Source organism: Caretta caretta, chromosome 23, assembly GCF_965140235.1.
Source record: "Caretta caretta isolate rCarCar2 chromosome 23, rCarCar1.hap1, whole genome shotgun sequence".
NCBI classification, from domain to species: Eukaryota; Metazoa; Chordata; order Testudines; family Cheloniidae; genus Caretta; species Caretta caretta.
In genome coordinates, this window is record NC_134228.1 from 10,766,859 (window position 1) to 10,789,082 (window position 22,224).

Consider the following 22,224-nt stretch of genomic DNA (forward strand, 5'->3'; position numbering starts at 1 on the left):
CAGGGGGGGTTGGGGGCAGGGAGAAGCAGGAGCTCAGTTGAGGTTGTGTGGGAAGCAGGCGGCTGGTTAGTGCTAGTGGGAGGCTGGGGGGGAAGGAGACAAGCTGGGGCAGAGGTGGGAAGGAGGAGCCCATCTGATTCCCACACAACCTCCTCAGAGGGATAGTGTGGGGGAGGACTGAGTGGGGGTAAGGGGACACATTGGGGTGAGGCTATGGGTAGGGGTGGGCTGTAGGAACCAAATGCTGTTATTGCAGGGACACCACTGGATCAAAATTCAGACACCCCACTCCCCTGGTTCTTCTCACCTCATGATCATTGCACCTGCCCAAGGGGGGCTTATAAACCCCATTTCCTCTCCCAAGTAGGTCATCCCCTGGCAGGGCCCTTCCCCCCACAGCCCTCTGAACTATGCAGCTCCCTACGAGGTCCTGCCATCCCTCTGGGGCACTCGTACTCCCGCTCACCCAACCTGGCCCCAGGCTGCTACATGGCCCCATAGGGCTGGAAGCCCCTCTGGGCAGGGACTGGGCCTTCCTGGCATCAGGGCTGCACACACAAGCAGTACACCACCCATAGCAATGCAAGGGCCAACCCCATATCCCCAGAGGCCACCCAAGGGAGTGGCGGGGTGTCCCTGCAGAAATGGCAGGGTGAGAGCCTGGGGCGGCCAGCACTGGGACTAGATGATCAGTCATCCCTTCCAGCCTTAGCACCCATGAAGCCCCAGCCCAGTGAGGCCCCGTGGCCACAGCCCTTTCCCTGCTCCTGGGCAGGAAACAGCCCCCACCCCTCCGTCTCATCTGCCTGCCCTGCTCCATGCGGAACCAAGCCCCCTGCCACCATGGCTCAGCCCCTGTGGGACACAGGGGAGACGTTTCACACTGCCTCAGGCCTGCCAACAAGGCCCAGCTTTGGCTGCCCCCTATTCCTTCTGATGGGGAATTCTCCCTCCATGCTGAGCCCCAGCCAGCTCTGCTGCCGGGGAAGAGGCAGCTGCTGACTCAGCCAGAGGTTGGACGTCCATCCCCCACTTCCAGGCAGCTGGGCCCCCCTTGGCCACTTGATTCTCACCCCAGCAGCTGAGATCAGCCCTTCCTTTCCTAGCCCAGAGGGGGCAGCAGTTGCATCTCATCAGCCCGTATTATGGCTTTACCCTACAACCATCGCACATCCGCCCTTCTCTCAGGTCTGCTTGGGCAGCAAGCGCCCGCTAACAAGGCTTGGAGGTTTCTAAGCCAGCTGCAGAAGCGGGCAGAGAGGGAGCAGCTACCCGCTGTGCTGGGGAGCAGTAGGGTCAAGCCCATTTCTTACTCACAAGCCACTTCCAACAGCACAGCAGGCCAGAGGCCTGGGCGATGAGCTGGAGCCCACCTTGCAGCTTGGGCAAGATATGGACTTATGTGGCCCCTGCTGGGGCAGCTGGGTGGGCAGCCCCTTGAGGAGAGACACCCCTCCACCCCATCTGAAAGGGAGGAGGGGGGCGGCGGAGCAATGAGGACAGACAGGCCCTGGGCAGTGAGGTGCGCTAACATTCCCCTTTAATAACCCGACACACTAGAGTACAGTGGATTCATGGCCCCGGGGCTGGCAGGAGGCCCCAGCGTGGCAAAGAACCAGTTCATTGGGGGGGTGAGGCCTGGGGCAGAAGGGGGCAGGGTTCAATCAGCCCAGGCCCCACTTCCAGCCCGGTCCCATTGAATAATCAGCCTTCGCTTTGCTGTAAGTGGGGTGCTGTGTTTTTAAAAACCAGACACACGAGGGATGTAAAAGGGGAGGGCGGGCCCAGCCCCCCACGGCAGGACTGCATGCACCCCCGGCCTGCCCTACACTCCTGCTGCAGCCCCCTGCCTAATAAATAGATACGCTCTGCAAAGCCAGGGGAAGGAGCCAGTGCGCTCACGTTGGCCATGTCTAGGGGGCGCTCTGCTCGGGGTCTGAGCATGCTGGGAAACCAGCAGGAGAGCGACCAATAGGGAAGAGGGGGCTGCATGGGTGGGGCAGGGGATTCCAATGTAAGCCCTGCCCCATCCCTCAGCAGCCACCTCCCCTCCAGCCAGGGGGCAGGAGTGGGGGGGAAAGGCTGCCGGGGCAGAGGCCGTGAGCAGCGAGGGGGGCCCTGCCAGTGCCAGGCTCCTGTGCCCCCCGGTGGCTGAAGGCAGCGGTGTTGGCAGAGTCCCTCGTGGGAGGGGTGGGGGCAGCTGGTCAGTTCTATTTGAGGCAACGCTCGAAGTAGGTAGAACCGATGTAGCCGCCCCGCATGGAGCGCTGCACGTTCTGCTCAAACAGGCGTCTGTTGTTCTGAAGGACCTCGGCAGCCTCTTTGTTCAGGGGGTCTTCGGGGTTTGGCTCCTGTGGGCAGGGAGGAGAGGTTAGAGGCTGGCCATGCCCCTGATCACCCCCACCCAAATCAGGGCTGCATCCCCATGCCACGCGCCACCCTCACTGTCCTTCCCTGAGTCCACTTACAAAACAATCCTTAGCCCCGCTTCTGAGGGCCCCTTGCTGCATCCCCCACCTCCAGTCACTTTAACCAAAGGAGACTCTGTGACCCAGTGGACAGAGCACTGACCTGGGCACCAGGACACCTGGGTTCTATTCCTGGTTTGCCACCGCCCCTGTCCATGTCTCAGTTTCCCCACCTGTAAAATGGGGGTGGATACGGACCCCCTTTGTCAAGTTCTAGATCAGAGCTAGTGTAGTAACAGAACGTTGTATCACCAACTACCCCGCTAGAGTTAACGCAGTACACCACATACAGCAATTCTAGTAGTGTAAGGCCCCTTTATCCTGGTATAACTGCAGCCAGGCTAAGAGCATACCAGTATAAGTACATGGTAACACGTCACTCCTCTAACCAACAGAGTTGCAGTGGCACAATCTCTGCATGTAGCCCAGGCCACTGTCAGCTTGTCTGAAATCCCTGCAGCGTTCCCTCCAGCTATGTTGTAAGAGACCGTTCAAGGTGAAGTGAGCACTTAACACACCTCTGCAGGCGTAGGACAAAGGAGGGTTAGCATGTCATAGGTTGCTGTAATAAACCATAAATCCAGCGTCTTTATTGACTTTCAGTGTCTAACAAAAACAACAAAAAGACACTCTGCACATGCCCCAGAGGGATGCAGAAGTCTTCCGGGGGTGCATCAACTCATCTATATATTTGCCTCAAAAAGACACTCGTTTGGCAACTCATCTATATATTTGCATCAAGTCATCTATGTATTTGCCTCAAAAAGACACTCCTACGGCACACCCTACCACGCCAGGGCCCATCGGGGATTATCAGGTAACAATTACAACCCCTACTGGATGGGGACCACATCCAGAAAGAAATCTTTCCCGAACCCCCTCCCCTGGTCTTCAAACAGACCCCCACATCCATCAGAAGCAGGCTCCCCACCAACTCAAAGCAGCACCAGACCCTTCCAGAACAACTGATGCAAAACCTGCAGCTATATCTTCACTGCTAGGAGGATCAATACCCACACACCTGTCAAGATCCATGGGTTGTACACACACCTATCACATGTGATGTACCTCATCCAGTGCACTGCATACCCCAACAACACCTACATGGGTGAAACAGGACAATCACTATGATCGCTAATGAACTCGCACAGAAAAATGATGAGACGAGAGAACCTCCTTATCACCTGTGGGCGAACACTTTTCACAAAAAGAAAAGGAGTACTTGTGGCACCTTAGAGACTAACCAATTTATTTGAGCATGAGCTTTCATGAGCTACAGCTCACTTCATCAGATGCATACCGTTTCTGCATCTGATGAAGTGAGCTGTAGCTCACGAAAGCTCATGCTCAAATAAATTGGTTAGTCTCTAAGGTGCCACAAGTACTCCTTTTCTTTTTGCGAATACAGACTAACACGGCTGTTACTCTGAAACTTTTCACAAAGCCATCATTCTGTATCTGGCCTCTCGGCTCTCATCCTCTAAGGAAACCTCTTCAGCACCTTCATAAGATGAGCCTGGGAGCTTAAATTCATAACTCTGCTAGACAAGAAAAATCATAGACTTATGGCTCATAATCGGTTACCCACTAACCCCCCTTTTTTGTCCTATGACTGCAGGGGTGTTAACAGGCTATTTCACTATGAATGGGTCCTTGAAACATGTGTTAATTCCTTAAAATGCATGTTAATTCCTTAATGTAAACAATCTGTTCCAGCTTGTATTGAGCTGTTACACCTGAGAACCTTTCCCAGACCTGAAGAAGAGCTCTGTGTACACTTGCAAGTTTGTCTCTCTCACCGACAGAGAAGTGGGTCCAATAAAACAATGGTTCTCAACGAGGGGTACGTGCATCCCTGGAGGTATGCAGAAGTCTTCTGGGGGTACATCAACTCATCTACATATTTGCCTAGTTTTACATCACTCTATATAAAAAGCACTAGCGAAGTCAGTAAAACTAAAATTTCATACAATGACTTGTTTATACTTCTCTATATACTGTACACTGAAATGTAAGTACAATATTTATATTCCAATTTTACTATGTGGTAAAAATGAGAAAGGAAGCGATTTGTCAGTACTATTGGCTGACACTTATATTTTTAGGTCTGATTTTGTAAGCAAGTCATTTTTAAATGAGGTGAAACTTGGGGTATTCAAGACAAATCAGACTGCTGAAAGGGGTACAGTAGTATGGAAAGGTTGAGAGCCACTGCAATAAAAGATATTACCTCACCTGCCTTGTCTCAGATACCCTGGACCAACACAGCTACCACAACATGGCAAACAACCCATAGTTATGTCAAATATTTAAGATCCATTTAACACCAATGACTGATGACTATTTTGGAGAAAGGACAGCACTGTTAAAACGTCAGCACCCCCACAGAAGAAACATCCCAAGACCTTCCCATAGACCCTCCAGCTGCACCAGGAAAACCAGATCTGACATTCCCAACCTTTTTAAGGTGGAAAAAACATGGAGAAAGTCACAAAAATTCACTGTAAATATGTGTGTGTGACAAGCCCCATTTCTGGTTTTTAAATCCCTTTGCAGGTCACTTTGAAAGGGCAAGGTTCTCCTGGCCAGGCTCACACCCGGAATCAGATGCAAAACAGCTGCTGAGGCAGAAGGAGTGTTAGGTGTGACCCACTGTGGTGCAGATTCAGAAACAAGGCCAAGCCCAGGGAAGGTTGGAGGCTGTTTCCATGGACCCCCTCCCCAAAACCATCACGATGTGAAAAGACCAGATTCCAGCGCACATGCTAAAAAAGCAGGGAAAAGCAGAACAAGAAGCAAGGTTTGGAAGCTGAGGCCAGACAAATTCCAATGAGAAATAAGGCACAAAACTTTAACAGTGAGGGTCATTAACCACTGGAACCAACTACCAAGAAAAGTGATGGATTCTCTATCTCCTGATGGCTTCAAATCCAGACCAGATCCCTTTCCTGGGAGATGCTTTAGCCAAACTCAAGTTATTGGGCTTGGTGCAGGGGAGAGAGGATGGAATTTACCGGCTCGGCAGGATCACATTGTAATCGGCAAATGTCAGTAAACGTCATTTTCACCACGCATCCACCAGCCAATGAAAAACATTTCCCCTGATCATCATCAAAATGTACAGAGGCAAAGAAAGAAAAACGTTGCTTCAGAACTCACTGGAGTTTGATTTAAGGCGATTCACTTTGTATCATTTGACCTCTGTGTACAACTGGGTTTTAACAGTGATAAAACTAACCGAGTCTCAACGTCTACGGTCACTACATAATTGTCTGCCCCCCCATCCTTTCCTGCACATGTGAATATTGAAAACGATAAAAATGAGGGAGAAATGCCTAAACCCCGTCATTTTGGGAAAGTGTAAATATTTAAATAGATAAAAACTGAAAAAAAAGCGTAAAAAAACCAAACAATATGATCCATCCAAATTACAAAAAACCAACAACGGAGGCCCTGCCAAACCTTGCTGTATGGGAGGTCAGGCCAGAAGATCTAATGGTCTCTTCCTGGCCTTGAACTCCAGGAGGAGCACTGGTTTCTTCTGAAGGAGGCCAGAGGGGATCTTTACAAGCTTGCATGTCACAGGCCAGCGGCTTCACTTTTATCCTGGCGCCCGCTCTGGGCACAGTTCAGACCTAATCCCCTTATGCTCTGCAGGGTCTTGGAAATCGTGCCATTACTGTCGATTAAAGAGGCAGGATGGCCCAATGGTTAGAGCACTTGGGAGCTGCACCTTCTCTTCCCTGCGCTGTCACTGACCCTGCATGATCAGCCATCTCTGTGCCACACTGCCCCATCTGGCTGCATGACGATAAATCCATGGAAGATTGTGAGGCACCCAACTACCGCAGTGATTGGGGGACCTCAGAGAGAGGGGGATAGACGGGAATGCGTGTACTGATTTCCACCTGCAGGATGTATTTTAACGATACATTGGACTCCATAGATTCTGCCTCTGGGTATTTTGATCAACTGTAGAACTGCCTCAAGAAGGGGACAGAAAAGGGACTGTAAAAAGCAGCACATTTGCTGAACGCCTCTGTTCACGATGCTACCATTTAAAGCTGCCCGTCATTCGGGTTCAGGGTTAACAGTCCACCGAGTTGACCCATTTCAGGCAGCTGGCAGATGCTGCTCGGCCCATTGCCCCTTGGGAGACCTGCACCCCTCAGGTTGACCAGAGTCTTTAGGGGATGCCCTGGGACCCCCCAAAGGCTCCATCAATTGTGTCAGAGTCAGTCCAAGGCACCAGGGATGCAGCAGCTGAGCCAAAGGAGAGACCCCGCATCCCAGCGGTGTCCCTGCAATACGTTAAACCAGCCATGCCCACGTAAAGAGCCACGGGGAACCCAGCCTGCGCAGGGCTGAGCAGAGCACCAGGGACCTGCAGAGATGGAAACACACAGGAGAGCCGGCCCCGGGCCCTCTGCAGGCCATGCGTACTGAAGCATGGCACTGCAGGCAGCTCAGCACGCAGCTACGCCAACCCCCCCAGCCCTCGCAGAGTAACCTGCCAATGCCTCCCTCGGCTCCGAGGGCACTGCCCCCCCCCCCCCCGCCAGAGTGTGCCATAGCTTGCCCAGAGACTCTAGGTAGCAATCACCCCACCCCACCGCTCCCCCAAACTGCAAGGAGACAAGGAGATCAGCACCCCACGACCAGCCCCCAAACACATGGCAGGAGGCAACCACTGCCCCCCGAGCCCTGCTGAAACACCAGGGCTACCTTCACCCCGAACAGTGCAGGGGACATGGGTCCCTCCTACCTCCTGCCCCATGGCCCCCCCAAAATGCCCCCCCCCGCCCAACGGTGCAGGTGAAACCTTCCCTCCCTGGTACTCACCAAGAAGAGGTACTGCAGACCATAAATTATAGAGTTTATTGTTAGTACAGGTTTCCAGTCCTCTCTGCGGGGCAGAAAAGAACCATGAGTGAGGACCCTGCAGCCAAGCCCATGAGAGGAGCGACACCACACTCGGGTGGCAGGGGATCATCCCAGGTTCTGACTGGGGAGGAGAGCCAGACAGGTGGTATTGGGGGAAAAGTGGGAGGAGCATGGGAATATGAGACCTGGGGTGGGGATCACATCAGATGACTAGGGGAATGGGGATCATGGAGATTATGGGAGGAGGCGTTGCCCCAAGACCTGTATGTAAGGAGAAGGCAGTGCTGCTGGAGGGGGATCCCCCATATCCCTCCCCCCGAGCTCCATGGGGGTGGGCCATGGGGAATTCCCCCATATCTCTCCCTCTCGCTCCCTGGACGTGGGCCACAGGGGATTCCCCGGGATGCTGTATGATTGAAGATGACCATTTGTAGCAGTTGCTACCATTGTTATACAATTGTAACAAATCTTATACAAAGTCTATCACGTGAGGTGTCAATGGAAAAGTCAAATACAATTATCCTGGTAAAATCCATGGATCACCCCAGCATCTGAAGGTGTGAAGATTGGCTAGGTCTCTGTATCTCACATGCGTCTGTCCTTGAGGTAACACCCACAAGGTAGTTAACATTCAGTCTCTCCAGCCCATTGTGAATGGACTACGCAGAAGAATCAACTCTCTTCCAGAGGACACGTGAGAGCCAGGAGCCAGTGGCCACCCCTGTGATTCAGTAAAACATGTCAGGGCATGTGATGTGGACATGTGACCTCAGACTCCATCTTTGTCCATACACACAGGCTGTGGGCTTTGTTTGGGACAGTAACTTCCCATCCACGTGGCAGAGGATATAAAAGGCACCTGAGACATCTCCAGTTTTCCTCTTTCTTCTAAGACAGAGGTTGGCAACCTATGGCCCGCAGGAGCATCCTGCCCAGCCCTTGAGCTTCCGGCCAGGGAGACTAGCCCCTGGCCCCCTCCCCTGCTGCCCCCCCTCCTCCGCAACCTCACCTCGCCCGGCAGCCAGCGCTCTCGCCCGGCAGCCAGCGCTCTCGCCCGGCAGCCAGCGCTCTCGCCCGGCAGCCAGCGCTCTCGCCCGGCAGCCAGCGCTCCTGCCGGGCAGCGCGGTGGCGTGGCTGCAAGCTTCTGCCGCTCTGAGCGACGTGGTAAGGGAGCGGGGAGCAGGGGAGTTGGATAAGGGGCAGTGGGTCCTGGGGGGCAGTCAGGGGACAGTTGGATGGGGCAGAGGTGGGGGGGGGCACGCGCGCCATCAGGGAGGGTTGGACAGGCATGGGAGTCCTGGGGGGGCCTGTCTGGGGGCAGGGGTGTGGATAGGGGGAGGGGCATCCAGGGGACAGGAAGCAGGGGTGGTCGGATGGGGGGGGTCCTGGGGGGGGTCCCAGGAGGGAACGTCGTCAGGGGAAAAGGAGTGGGGTGGGTTGGATGGGTCGGGAGTTCTGAGGGGGGCAGTCACGGGGCAGAGAGTGGGAGGGGACAGATGGGGGTGGGGGCCAGGCTGTTTGGGGAGGCACAGCCTTCCCTACCCGGCCCTCCATACAGTTTTGCAACCCCGATGTGGCCCTCGGGCCAAAAAGTTTGCCCACCCCTGCTCTAAGAGGAGCATTTTGAACAATGGACTGAGAACCGTCCAATCTTTTGGAAGTTAGCAAAGAGACTTTACAAGCCAGCCGTCTATTCCATCACTGCTACAAGCCTGATGTAAGGACTTTGCAATCATTTGTATGTATATGATCTTTTAACCATTTATAACTCATTTATTAATACATTTTTTGGTTTACTAAAGATTGGCTGACAGAGTGATAACCGGGTAAGATCCGAGATGGATTTTGACCCGGTGGTAAGCATCTGATCCTTTGGGAATAGTGGAACCTCACATATGGTGAACTGGGTTTTCAGTAACCTCTCACTATATTAGACCAGTTTGCTGGGATGGGAACCAATGGCTGGAACACCTATAAGAGGACTGTGTTTGGCTTCTTATTAACCAGTGTGGTACTGCAGCTCTTCTGCTACTGGTTTGGTGAATCTAATTGTAGCTAAAACCACCAGTTTTTGGCGTGTGCCTGCCCTGTTTCTTGCAGTCTGCCCCGAGTGTGCATTCTCAGTGAGGTCCATTCTAGGCACCAGGTCACACCCCATACCCCCCTGCTCCGCCCCCCCCCCCCCCGATCTGTGTGGGTGGGGCAGGGAAGGATCCTGGTGCTGGAGAGAGGCCACTCCCCTGCCCGATCTGCATGGGTGGGGCAATCCCCCAGATCAGCCAGGGGGTAGCAGTGATAGAGTGGGGTGGCCAGATGCACTCCCTACCTGAGGATATTTAGGCAGACGTTGCCCTCTAGGTCTATGTTGGGGTGGTACACCATGGTCTCACACTTCACCTTGGGAGGGTCATGAGGGTAGCCTTGGCCTACCTGCAGACAGACAGATGGGAGAGTCATTCCCCAGCCCCCCCCCCCACAGCAGAGCAGCTGGGCCCAGACTCCCTGACCCTGCCAACTCACAGGAGCTCCAGATTCCTGCCCCCCCACCCGTAGTGCTGCTCGCCCCCTGAAGCAGGAAGGAACAAGCGGCCCGGACTCCTGGGTCCTCTTGCCAGCTCTGGGCGACTGTGGGCATGTCCCTGACTTCCTTAGCCGTCACAGCACCTTCCTCCCTCCCAGGAGAGGGGACACCAGATGCGTGGGGCCGACACTCCCTCCTTGGCTCAGACACAGCGCGAAGAGAGTCCAACACGGGTAAGCCCTGAGAGCCCTGCCCCTCCCGGCCGGGCAAGGCTCTGGTGCAAATTGAGCTCCACCCCAGGGGCGGGGAAGGGACTTACCTTAAAACTGAAGACAAACTTCCCCCCTTTATAGAAACCCTGAAAGAGAAAAGACCTTCAGTGAGGGAGGGATCCTCAGGGGACCACCCAGCACCCCAAGGGGCCTGGGCTCAGCCCCGCCCCATGGATCCAACTGCAGGGGACCAGAGACGCAGCAGCTAGGGGCTGTGATCACACCCCCTCCCCAGGCCATTCAGCTCAGCTGGCATTGTGGGGCCTGATGCAGGGTGGGATTGAGGGGCACCAGCAGCGCTGTGGTGGGCGAGCTGGGATAGCAGTGGGGGATAGTCAGGATTGAGGGGTACCGGCAGGGCTGGATCTGGGACAACAGGGGCATGGGCAGAGCCATGAATCTTCTGCAGCCCCTGCCCCCATCTCCCTCCCCAGAGTACTGGCTTGGGCTCCAGCACCCTGTTCACCCTACGCACACGGAGGTGCCTTCCAGCTACAACCCCCCACCGCTCGGCCTGCTGCAGCGCAAGCTGGGCCCCCTGCAGCCTGGGCCTGCCCAGCAGGGAGCAGCAACCGGAGTCTGGGCACAGGCTGAGTCCATCAGCTGAGCAGCAGCTGGGGCTTCCCCTGGGGCAGGAAGAGAAAGGCAAGTCCAGGCATGCAGGACTCCCTGCTCCCCACCCACATGCCGGACCCCCTCCCTGCCCGCCCCCCCTCACCTCGTCAGGGCAGATAACTAGCTTGAAGTTGAGGAGGTCATCCTGGTCGGAGAAATCTATTTCGCATGTTTTCGGCAAATTCAGTTCGTTAATATCTGGGAGGCAGGAGGAAAGCAGGGAGAGATAGGTCAGTTTGGAGGATAACCCCAGATCCCTCCCACCCCAGAGGAGCCCCACCGCACTCTCCATAGGGGGTAGATCTCTGGATCAGAAAAGGACATTTCAAAAGTGGGTAGGACAATCCTGGTCTGTCCTGCCCCCCCACACACAGGAGGGAGACAGACATAGAAGCCTCCTACTAAGTCCTTCTCACTGGAGGTCCATGATACTCTGGCTGGGGTCAGGACACTGGGTCTCGGGGGCAGGTTGGGGGAAAATGCCATATTTAGAGCAGCCCCCAGGAGGTACTCACCCCACAGCCCTGCCCAGGCCTCATTCACACAACAGGACACGGTAAGGCTGTGTCCCAGCTCAGCCTGGCGCTGGGTCTCCGACTGCCCTCCCTCATGGGGCGAGGCCCCAGCAGGATTGGGCCTGTGAAGAGCACTGCACAGAATTGTGCCAGGGAGGGGGTACATGTTCTCAACAGGACATAGGCCGAGCCTCACCGGGTACATCCCCAGAGCGCGGCCGGGATCCCCTCCACCAGCTCAAGATGGGGCAGAGGGAGTCAAGGGCATTGACCTGCCACCTCTGGAAAACTGGATTGGAGCGCCACACTGGGACACAAGCGGATTGGGATGGAACCTGGTATCTTTCTGGGCACAGCCAGAAGTGGGGAGAACCCAGGTTTCTGCCCTTTGCAGACACTCGCACAGCTGGCGCTGCCTGTAGCGATGTCTGATTTGTTGCATGGTAGGGTTTGCATCAGAGGCCCCCAGTGGGTGCACTCCCCCCCCACCCCCTGTGAACATGGGTTCTCATTGGGTGGGGCTCCCACCCCCACCAGGGAAACCCCAGGAGACCTCCCCCACACACACACTGGGGGGCCTCCCATCCTCAACCAGGGAAACCCCAGGAGACCGCCACACACACACACACACTGGGGGGTGCTCCTTCCCTGCTGGGGAACCCCAAGACACCCTCCCCCTACACACTTAGGGTCTCCCTCCTCGGCTGGAAAACCCCAGGAGACCCCACACACACACTGGGGGCACCCACCCCCACCGGGGAAAACCCATGAGACCCTCCCCACACACGTCTAAGGACCTCCACAAGAACACCCCCAAATTGAGTCCTGCCACACTGATCACCCGCTCGCCTGTTCCCACCCCTCCAGCAAATATTCCTCCCCCTGTTGCATTGAGGAGTCCCCCCCCCAGCATGTGTGTGTCTCAGTAAGTCTCAGTATGTATGTCTTGGGGAGGCTGTATGAACCTCAGCAGTGAAGAGTGCGAGCCCCATTGGGGAAGACCTCCATGGGAGGTGGCTCTCAGAGAAAGTGTGTGGGGGCAGTGGGGGGAGCAGAGCAGTGTTCCCTCTAATTTTTCCCACCCAGGTGTAGAACGAATTTTGTTATGTGCACCAATACGGACGTGATGTCTGACGCATCACCTACATACCAGTGCACAAAACGAAATTCATGTGGCAGAGGTGGGGCCAAGGGATTTGGAGTGTGGGAAGGGTCTCAGGGCTGGCGCAGAGCATTGGGTGGAAGGGAGGGCCCCGGCTGGGGCTGTGGGCTCTGGGGGGGGGGGCTGAGGGGTTTAGGAGGGTGCTCCGGGGCTATGGCAGGGAGAGAGGGCTCCCCTGAGCTCTCACCCCCTGAAGCAGCATCTGGGCTGGGGAGAGGCACCTCTCTCCACCATGGCAGCTCCAGAACTGGGGCTACATGATAGGTGCTCCTCCCCCGGCCCCGCAAGTCCGGGTCGGGGCTGGGTTCAGGGAGGGGCACCCTGGCCATGACAGGTCCAGGCCATGCCTGCCAGATTTGGGCCAGGGTGAGGGCACCCTGGCCACAGCAGGTCGGGGGCTGGGCTAGGTTGGGGCTGGGGGAGGGGCACCCTTCCCCCTGCCAGATTCCCTGAGCACCTGCATGGTGCTAAATATGCTGCTGCTAGCAGGGTGCAGCTTACAGGGAACTTAGGATCAGAGCCCCAGTGAGGGCAGATGAGCAGGAAGCCCCTTTGGGGGAGGAGGGACCCCCATTCCCCAGCAGGAGGATCACCGATGATGTGGGGGCTCATGGGATTCTGTCGTGGGCAGAACGGGGGGGGGGGTGTCTGCCCAATATGTGAGCGGGGGATGCTAGGTGGGAATAGCCACCTGCCAGTATGGGGGTGGGAAGGGGATCTTCCCCATTGTGAGGCATCTATGGGGTCTGAGTGCGGGTGAGGTCTCTCCCCACCAATACAGGGTCTGGGTGGGGGCGCAGAGTGGAAGGAGGCTGCCCACCCCCAGCACCCACCTGAGCCAGGCAGTACCTTTGCGCTGAAGGTGGGGGGATCAGTGGATCGCCCCAGGATTTGCACCAGCTGGTACTTTTCAGAGTGGGGCCTCCCTTGTGTCTGGGCTGGTCTCTCCCCTAGCAGCCCATCTAGGAGGCACCAATCAGGGCTTCAGCTGGGTTACAGCTTTCTGAGTCGAGGGGATCTGGGCCCGTCCCCGTGGTACCAGTAGGTGCGTCTGGGCCGGATGGTGGTCAGGGAATCTGAACCAGGCCAGATGGTACCAGTGCGTTGGAGCCAGACAATACTGGGACCGGGTGGTACCAGGTCGGGTGAATAGAGAATTTGGGACGGCGGGGGGAAGGGGGGGCTGGGCCGGGCGGTACCGGGGCGGGGGGGGTCTGGGCCGGGCGGTATCAGGGAAGCGGGGGGGGAAGGGGGGGCCGGGCGGTACCGGGCCGGGGGAGGGGCCGGGCCGGGCCGAGCGGTACCTTTCTGGATGCGGAGCTGCGCGGCCGACGCCTTCTTGCTGCTGCCCTTGGTGCCTCCGGCCGATTCCTCCTCCTTCTTCTGCTGCTTCAGCGAGAACAGCTTGATCATCCTGCCGGGCGGCCGGGCCGGGCCGGGAGCCGAGCCGAACCGAACCGGGCCGGGCGGGCCCGGGGGGCGGGGCTCGGCGCGGCCTGTGCGGGGTCCCGGCGCTGGGCCGGGTCAGTCGCTCGCTGCTGCCGGGCCCGGGGAGGAAGCGGAGCGGGGCCGCCCAGGCTACTGCCGCTGTGGGTGCGTCGGCAACGGCCGGCCCGCTCGGGTCCTTCCGGAAGAGCTTCGGCACTTTCCGGAAGCGCTTCGGCTGCTTCCGTCGCCGATGGATTGGACCTCGCTACTTTCCGTCCAGAGTCTGAGCACCATCCACTCCCAGCTTCGCCACTTTCCGCCGCAGCATCGGCACTTTCCGCCAGACGCCCAGAAGCCTACGTCACACGCTCGGCACCGCCCACCCAGGGCTCGGCACTTTCCGCCGCACGCTCGGCACTTTACGCCGGGCCCTCGCCTCCCCGATGCGGAGAAGGCGCTGCGTTCCAAAGGGCTGGGGGAGGGACCCGCGGATCGGGGAGAGCTCAGGGCGGAAGTCATCGGGCCGCCATGTTTAGTGAGGGCAGAATGACTTCCGGTCCTTGGTGTTTTAGGGGAGTTGACGCCTCTGCGAGGGGAATTTGGATGAGCCCCGACCACAAACATGCCTCAGCCTGCTGGGAACCCAACCCCTCTTTTATTGGCTGGCCAATAAATCCCCTGGCCATTGTACCACCAAGGCTGGGATCAGAGGTCACCAAACTCACGACAACTGGCCGCCCACGCCAGGCCCACCAAGCTGTTACATGGCTGGACGTCGCTGTGGCCGTCAGTGGAGGGGCCAGCCCTGGGGATGACACAGCTGGATGGCGCTGTGGTCGTCGGGGGAGGGGGTGGCCCTGGGGATGACACAGCTGGATGGCGCTGTGGCCAGCGGGGGAGGGGGTGGCCGTGGGGATGACACAGCTGGACGGCGCTGTGGCCAGCGGGGGAGGGGGTGGCCGTGGGGATGACACAGCTGGACGGCGCTGTGGCCGTCGGGGGAGGGGGCGGCCGTGGGGGTGACACACCTGGAAGGCGCTGGGGCCGTCTGGGGAGGGGGTGGCCGTGGGGATGACACAGCTGGAAGGCGCTGTGGCCGTCGGGGGAGGGGGCGGCCGTGGGGATGACACAGCTGGAGGGCTCTGTGGCCAGCGGGGGAGGGGGTGGCCCTGGGGATGACACAGCTGGACGGCGCTGTGGCCGTCGGGGGAGGGGGAAGCCCTGGGATTGACACAGCTGGATGGCGCTGTGACCGTCGGGGGAGGGGGCAGCCGTGGGGATGACACAGCTGGATGGCGCTGTGGCCGTCGGGGGAGGGGGCGGCCGTGGGGATGACACAGCTGGACGGTGCTGTGGCCGTCGGGGGAGGGGGCGGCCGTGGGGTGACACAGCTGGACGGCACTGTGGCCGTCGGGGGAGGGGGAAGCCCTGGGATTGACACAGCTGGATGACGCTGTGGCCGTCGGGGGAGGGGGTGGCCGTGGGGATGAAACAGCTGGACGGCGCTGTGGCCAGCGGGGGAGGGAGCGGCCGTGGGGATGACACAGGTGAAAGGCGCTGTGGCCGTCGGGGGAGGGGGCGGCTGTGGGGATGACACAGCTGGATGGCGCTGTGGCCAGCGGGGGAGGGGGCGGCCGTGGGGATGACACAGCTGGAAGGCGCTGTGGCAGTCAGGGGGATAGGGAGGAAAGGGGGCGGCAGTGGGGGTCGCACAGCCAGATGGTGCTACAGTCGTCGAGGGTGGCAGGAGGGAAGGAGGTGGCCACGTGGATGACCGAGGAACTTCTTTGTGCCCACTGGCAGAGGGCACAAGGGAGGCATAAAGTTCTACAGGCATCCCCATGGTCAGGTAAATACATATTAGCCCAACAAACGGTGGCATGTGAAGTATCTATTGGGAGCCAGTAGTCATCATAATCATTCAAAAATGTATGCTAAGATGGTCATTTCCGTATCTGTACTGGCAAAGATGTTCTTAAAGCCAAGGAGATAAGGCAGGACACCGAGAGGTGACATCTCCCTCGCTGGGCCTTATGTTCACTTCAGAAATGTGGTTTGTTCGCATTATGGAGCCTGATATCCGGCATAAGGTTGTGAGTTCTGCAAGAGAGAAAACTTACAAGAAAAACAGTGGGAATGCTGTTTGACTAAGATGAAAAGACTAGTCGTGTATATTTGGGAATGCCAAGGTGCCCCCTGAATCAATTACCTTGTGGAAAAGCTGGCAGCATATTTCATTCCATGAGAAATGCATGGCCCAGCAGAACAATGCTGGAAGGCCTTTGTGCTGAGTTGTGCTCCAAAAGACATGAAAGTATCTAGTTAAATAAGTCTAGGCCAGGGGCAGTCAATTATTTTTTCTCCAGGTCCACATTTCTTGGGAAAGGTATAGTCCAGGTCCGGGTTCGAGAAAAACATTTTTCACACTGCAAATGCCTCTATTCAATGAACACATACAATGTTGTGTAATATACCCAGGGTGGTCAATAGGTGGACTGCAGGCAGTGGGCAGTTAGTGCTAGGGGGTGGGGCTAGTGCGGGTAGAGCAGTGACGGGCCAGGTGCTGGCAGGCTTGGAGGAGCTGGCACCCGGAGCTGACATAAATCAGGGTGGCAGGTTTACCCCCGCCCTCCCTAAATGGAGCTCCACCCCTGAGGGACTGACAGTGGGAGCCCTAGCAGGCACCAGGGCTGACTTGTAACTCGGGGTGGGGCAGGTATCCCCACAGTCCTCCCTAAATGGAGCCCCGTCAGGTGCGGGGATCACAGGGGCTCGGGACTTCACCTCCGCAGAGCACACCGGAGCTTGGGGCTTCAGCCCCATGGAGGTCGGTGGGGCCTGGGGCTTCAGCCCCTACCAGGCATGCCTGGACTCAGGGCTTCAGCCCTGACCCCAGCATGCCTGGCAGGGGCTGAAGCCCCAAGCCCCAGCACCTTTGGCATGCCTGGCAGGACAGCCAGGGCTCCATTTAGGGAGGGCTGGGGGGACACCTTTTTCCCCAGTTATGAGTTAGCCCTAGGCATCAGCTTCCCCAAGCCTGTCAGCATGCAGCCAATCACTCCTCTACCCACACTAGACCCCACAGCCCATTAGCAGGTGCTGCCCCCACAACTCCCACTGGCTATGGTTCCCAGCCTATGGGAGCTGTGGAGCTGGTGTTGCGAGGGGGAGGGGGCAGGGCAGCACACCCTTGGCCACCCCTGTGCCTAGGAGCCGGAGGGACATGCCGGTTGCTGCTAGGAGCTGGCCGCTGCAGCCAACCAGACTTTTAAGAGCCCCCGCCGACCGGAGCCACCAGGGTCCCTTTGCAACCAGGCATTAGGGTCGAAAACCGGACACCTGGCAACCCTAGCTGTTCTCTGCGGTCGCTCAGCCCGTTTCAATAAAAAGGCCTGGTTTGATTCCTTGTTTGTGGGTGCCTTTGCCTTTGAATGGCTGCTGCTGGGGGTTTGCTCAGGAGCCAAGTAAAACCAGGGGCTCAGTTTGAAACAAGCCCCCTCAGCCACCTTGGCTGTGTAACACTGGCCGAGGGAGAGAGTTTCCAAACCCCTTGGACCCTCTAGGCCTGAGAGACCAGCAGCAGCAGTGTTTGGGAGGACAGGCTGAGAGTGGGGCAGGGCAGGGGGAGGATGGGGGTTTGAGGGGAGATGGTCTGAGGCTGGGGCAGGGGGGTGGGGTGATAGGACGGGAGACGGGGGGGACAGTGATTGGAGAGGGAATGGGATGGGGGGTCTCCACACTCACAGAGTTGGGGTCGGCAGATGGGGTGTGGGGGGTATTTGTTTTCCTGCCAAAATTCTGGCTGAGCTGGGGCACCTTTGGCTGGCTGGGGGTGGGGGAACGAAGGGCAGGTGCAGCCCCCCAGCAACCAGGTGCTCCCCGACCGCTTGGGGCAGCTTTCATTGTGCCCCCTTCACCCCCCCTGCACTGCTCTGCCCCACCCAGCTCCTAACACCTCAACCCCCCTGGCCCTCAATGTTCCTCCCATATTCTTCCCCCCCCCCCGGTATTCCCCTGCCCCCCACACTGCCCCCCTCCAGCCCAGGTGGCCGCCATTTCCCAGAGGGCAGCCTGACGCCAAGGCCACTGGGGACACTGGGAGATGGCGGCCATCTTAACTGAGGGGGGATGGGCATTTGAGGGGAAACGGGGCTGGGGGTCAGGCGATGGGGTTGTGAGGGGGGATGGGCAGTGTGGGGGGATGGGCAGTGGTGGTAGGGAGGGTTTCAGGGGGTCCAGTCCAGCAGACCCCTCCTTCCAGCTGATCACCCTATATCACCTTCCCCAACAGCCCCTCCCTGGGCAGCGCGTGAACCCCCCCCTTCAGGGAGGTCAGCCCCACCACCACCCCCCTTCTGCCTGAGGCCCCTCCACCCTCCTCACCCACTGGAGCCCAAGCGTCTCCCCCCAGCACCCCACTGTGGCCGGAGAAGCACCGGCCCACCCACCCCAGCTGCCCTGACCCCCAGGCCGGCCTGAGCACTGGCCTGAGCTGAGCCCCCGCCGGCCTCAGGGGAGACAGGGAGTGTGGGCAGAGCCCCAGGGCGGAGCGTGGGCGGGGCCACAGCCTGCATTAGGGAGGCTTAGCCTCCCCTGGCCTATTTAACCCTCCGTCCCCTGAGCCCCTCCCATGTCCTTTGGTCCCCCGCTGGCTGGTCAGGCCACCGGGGTCCTCTCTCCTCAGCCCTTTGTCCTCCCACTGGCCAGAACCGGCTGCCTGCCAAGCTGGGGGGGGCCTCCCAATCACCAGGCTGTCATCCGGGGTCCCAGCTCCTAGGCGAGCTCACACCTGGTCTCTGCAACAACAAACCCTCTCCCACCACCTCCTCCCAAGCACAGCACACAGGGGAAACTGAGGCACACACTGTAGTCATGCAAACCATTAAGAAAATCTCCACTCCCTTCGTCACAGGGGTTGACTCTGCTAGGCAGCGAATCTGCTGCTGGTCCCCCTCCTGCTCCATGCAGCTGGAGGCAACCTAGGGGGAAGGCTCCAGAGTGGTTCTGGAGCAGCTGGTCAGAAGTGGGGTCAGGGATTTAAGAAGGTCCATCGGGACCATCTAGCCAGACGGCTGAAGCACCTTTAATGCTGCCCACAAGTCGCACTGCCCCTGGTGTTATCCAGCGCTGTGTTCCCCCCCCCATGCTCTAACCACTAGACTGCACTCCCCTCCCCAGGCTAGGAATAGAGTCCCCTGATCCACAACTTTCTATTGCCCTCTATCCCAGCGGTTTTCAAACTGCAGGTCACGACCCAGTACTGAATCGTGGTGCCTCTGGTCCGTATCGCCGATCAGGATGTTAAAAGTCCCATCTGTGATGCTGCCCAGCTAAGGCAAGCTCGTTCCTATCTGTTCTGACACCCCGCTATGCCCCAGAAGTGGCCAGCAGCAGGTCCGGTTCCTAGGCAGGAGGGCCACGGGGCTCCGAGCACTGCCCCCATCCTGAGCACCAGCTCCGTACTCCCATTGGCCGGGAACCAGCCAATGGAAGCTGGGTGGGTGGTGCCTGCAGGTGAGAGCCATGCGGAGCTGCTTGTGCGCCTCTGCCTAGGAGCCGGACCTGCTGCTGGCCACTTCCAGAGCGCAGCACAGTCCACAGTGCCAGGACAAGCAGGAAGCCTGCCTTAGCACCCACACTGCACCGCTAACCAGTTGCCACCCAAAGTAAGCCCATGCACCAACCCTGCGCCCCAATCCCCTGCCTCAGCCCTGAACCCCCCCAACCCTCATCCCCAGCCCCAGCCCAGAGGACCCCAAACCTGAAGCCCCTTCCTGCAACCCAAACCCCTCATCCCTGGCCTCACACCAGAGCCTGCAACCCCAGCCCAGAGCCCTGACCCCCTCCTGCACTCCAAGCCCCTGCCCCAGCCCTGAGCCCCCCAACCCAGAGCCCCCTCCTGCACCCCAAACTCCTCATTCCCAGCTCCACCCCATAGGTGGAACTGTACACCAGGGTGTTGGTGGCAGCACTGAGGGGCCCCTTGCTGCCCACACCATGGCATCTGCTCTCACCATCCTCTTCCTCGGTGAGTATCAGAGACAAACAGGGTGTGTCCACGGGAGGGCGGGGGTTGAGACCAGGGCGTGTGTCCATGTGGGGAGGGATCTGAGACCAGGGCGTGTGTCCATGGGGGGATCTGAGACCAGGATGAAGGATCCAGTTGCTCTAGGATCTGGTCCCCAATGAGTCATTTCCTTTCCAGGCTGCTGGCTGGCTGGGTGAAGCAGGGTGTCGGGCCGTGAATGTCTGTGGGACTGGGGAAACTTTACTGTTAAGGACAGGGTAGGTGGGGAGAAGGAGGGGAAAAGAAACACTGAGCCCTGAATCTTCACCTCAAAATTCACTTCAGCCTCCTGGTATTGCCCTCAGTGCAGTCAGGGGTGACTCCGGAGTGACCCCGGGGGCTGAGATCAGAACCGAGCCCACAGGTTCCCTGTGGATGCAGTGAGGTGTCTGTTAGTCCTGGCGCTGTCCCTGGGGCTGGGCACTAAGGGCAGGTTACAGACACACAGGGAGGGGTTTGTGTCTCTCTTTCTCACTCCTGTTTGTGTGTGAACGCAGAGCTCCCTGCACCCGGACCCTCCATCTCCATCAGCCCCAGCAGCATGGGGGGAGCTGTTACCCTCCGCTGTCAGTACCAGTGCGAGGCCAGGAGGTTATTTCTGTATAAAGATGGAATCCAAATCTGGGACCTGGATGCTGCTGGGGACGGGGGTGAATTCACCATCCCCAGCGCCAGATGAGCAGACGCAAGGTTCTACGACTGCTGATCTCGCTCCAGATCGGAGCCGCCCAACTGGTCGGATCCCAGTGATTCTGTGGAGATCATTGTAGAAGATTTGGGGCCCAGCTCAGCATCCCCGCTCCCAGCCCCACACCCAGCCAGACCCACAGAGGGTCTTCATTCCAATGGGACGCTCAGAGCCAGGCTCTGCCCTGAGCCCTGGGCCCAGCAGAGGGTTCACCTGGCCGGGGAACAGGGATGGAGCCACTGGGGGGTTCCCAGCTGCTGGAGATTCAGGGCTGAGGGGAAGGGATCCCTGCCCCCAAGGGACCTTGGGGTGTCACTTAACCTACTTGTGTCTCCATTTCTCCTTGTATGAATGGTGGATAATCACACTCCCTTGAGTCTGGTTAGAGAGTCGGGGTTGGCTTTAGGCCATCAGTTTTTTCTCACCGTGTCTGTGCAGCACCCAGCACCTCTCACTCCCAGCCCCCTCCCCACACTCTAACCATAGACCCCAGTCCCATCCCAGAGCAAGAGACAGAACCCAGGCGTCCTGGCTCCCAGGCTGTGGGGTCCCATTAAATGGATAGATGGGTACAGAGTGCTGTGGATTTACGTCCTTGGGCAGTTTCAGGCGTAGCTCCCAGGAATCTCTGGGATCTCGGAGAGGTGCCTCTGGCTGGGTTTTCTCCCAGGGGCCCCGTGTCTGGGACCGTGTGGTGAGGACGGGGCACAGTGACTGTGCCGGGGTCTGTCCCATGGCCTGTCTCCTCGTTACAGAGCTCAGCTACCCCAAACCATGCCAGGGTATTGCTTTAGGGTACAGAGTCACAACCCCCCATTCCTGGGGTATCGGGATTGTCTGCTCAGGGGATCCCCACCCAAGGAGCAGGGGATGGGGGTTCTGGACCCAGTAAAACTCAATCTGCCTTGCAGGCTGCCAGCTGGGAGCCAGGCTTGACGAGATGCTGCCCGTGGGGACCCAGCACCTCCAGGGACGATGTGAAACCCCCGACGCACGGACAGAGATGGGAGACCCAGACGCATGGACAGAGACGTGAGGCACCAGGATGCTCAGAAGCTTCATTGGCGGCAATCGCACATCAGAGAATCAGCAAAAAGCATGACCTACAGAATGGAACAACCCCAAAAGCAGCCCCGCACTGACGGAGCCCCGCGCTCCGAGATCCCCACTGCCCCACTCTGGCTATGGTTCATACCCAGGAATCCCCCCACTACCATCTGTGTAAGGGGCTTCCCCCTCTGATCCAGCCCCATCATACTGTCACCAGGCACAGTGTGCCCTGCTCCCATCCAGTGCCCCCTCCCCTGGGCCTTGTGCAGGGATGAAGGCTGGGTTCTAGATCAGAGTTCTGAGCTCACTGGGTGAATGTGGGTTCTAGACTGCAGCTCAGAGACACCCAGGGATGGGGGCCATGTTCTCGACTGGAGCTTGACGCACTGTGGGGGATGAAAGTTTAGAACGGAGCTTGAGGCCCACTGTGGGGGTGGCAATTCTGGGTTGGTGCACACTTGGGTTGAGGGACGGGCTTCTAGATCACAGATTGGAGCACACCCAGGGATGGAGTTCTACGCTGGAGCACAACCAGAGATGGCATTGGAGCACTC

The 22,224-nt window shown here is 58.3% G+C and overlaps 1 protein-coding gene and 1 long non-coding RNA gene across 2 annotated transcripts; one reads left to right on the top strand and one right to left on the bottom strand.

Annotated features, from left to right (window-relative positions):
• Nucleotides 1-1,518: 1,518 nt before the first annotated feature.
• On the bottom strand, nt 1,519-14,056 carry UBE2M (ubiquitin conjugating enzyme E2 M). Its single transcript, XM_048832666.2, has 6 exons — nt 13,742-14,056; nt 10,864-10,958; nt 10,193-10,231; nt 9,679-9,782; nt 7,311-7,374; nt 1,519-2,351 (listed from the first exon to the last, which is right to left on the bottom strand). Exons 1-6 carry the CDS (start codon nt 13,848-13,850, stop codon nt 2,211-2,213), a joined length of 552 nt encoding a protein of 183 aa, XP_048688623.1. The 5' UTR covers nt 13,851-14,056; the 3' UTR covers nt 1,519-2,210.
• LOC142069890 (uncharacterized) lies at nt 13,230-22,104 on the top strand. The gene is made up of 2 exons (XR_012665865.1): nt 13,230-13,577; nt 21,532-22,104. It is a non-coding gene; the product is annotated as an uncharacterized LOC142069890 (long non-coding RNA).
• Nucleotides 22,105-22,224: the final 120 nt, after the last annotated feature.

Excerpts from the sequence above, each read along its gene's own strand:
- UBE2M (XM_048832666.2), bottom strand. The coding sequence starts at position 13,850 with ATGATCAAGCTGTTCTCGCTGAAGCAGCAGAAGAAGGAGGAGGAATCG. Across the intron at positions 10,959-13,741 it reads GCAGCTCCGCATCCAGAAAG|ATATTAACGAACTGAATTTG; the intron begins GTACCGCTCGGC and ends CCTGCCTCCCAG. Across the intron at positions 10,232-10,863 it reads TAGTTATCTGCCCTGACGAG|GGTTTCTATAAAGGGGGGAA; the intron begins GTGAGGGGGGGC and ends TTTCTCTTTCAG.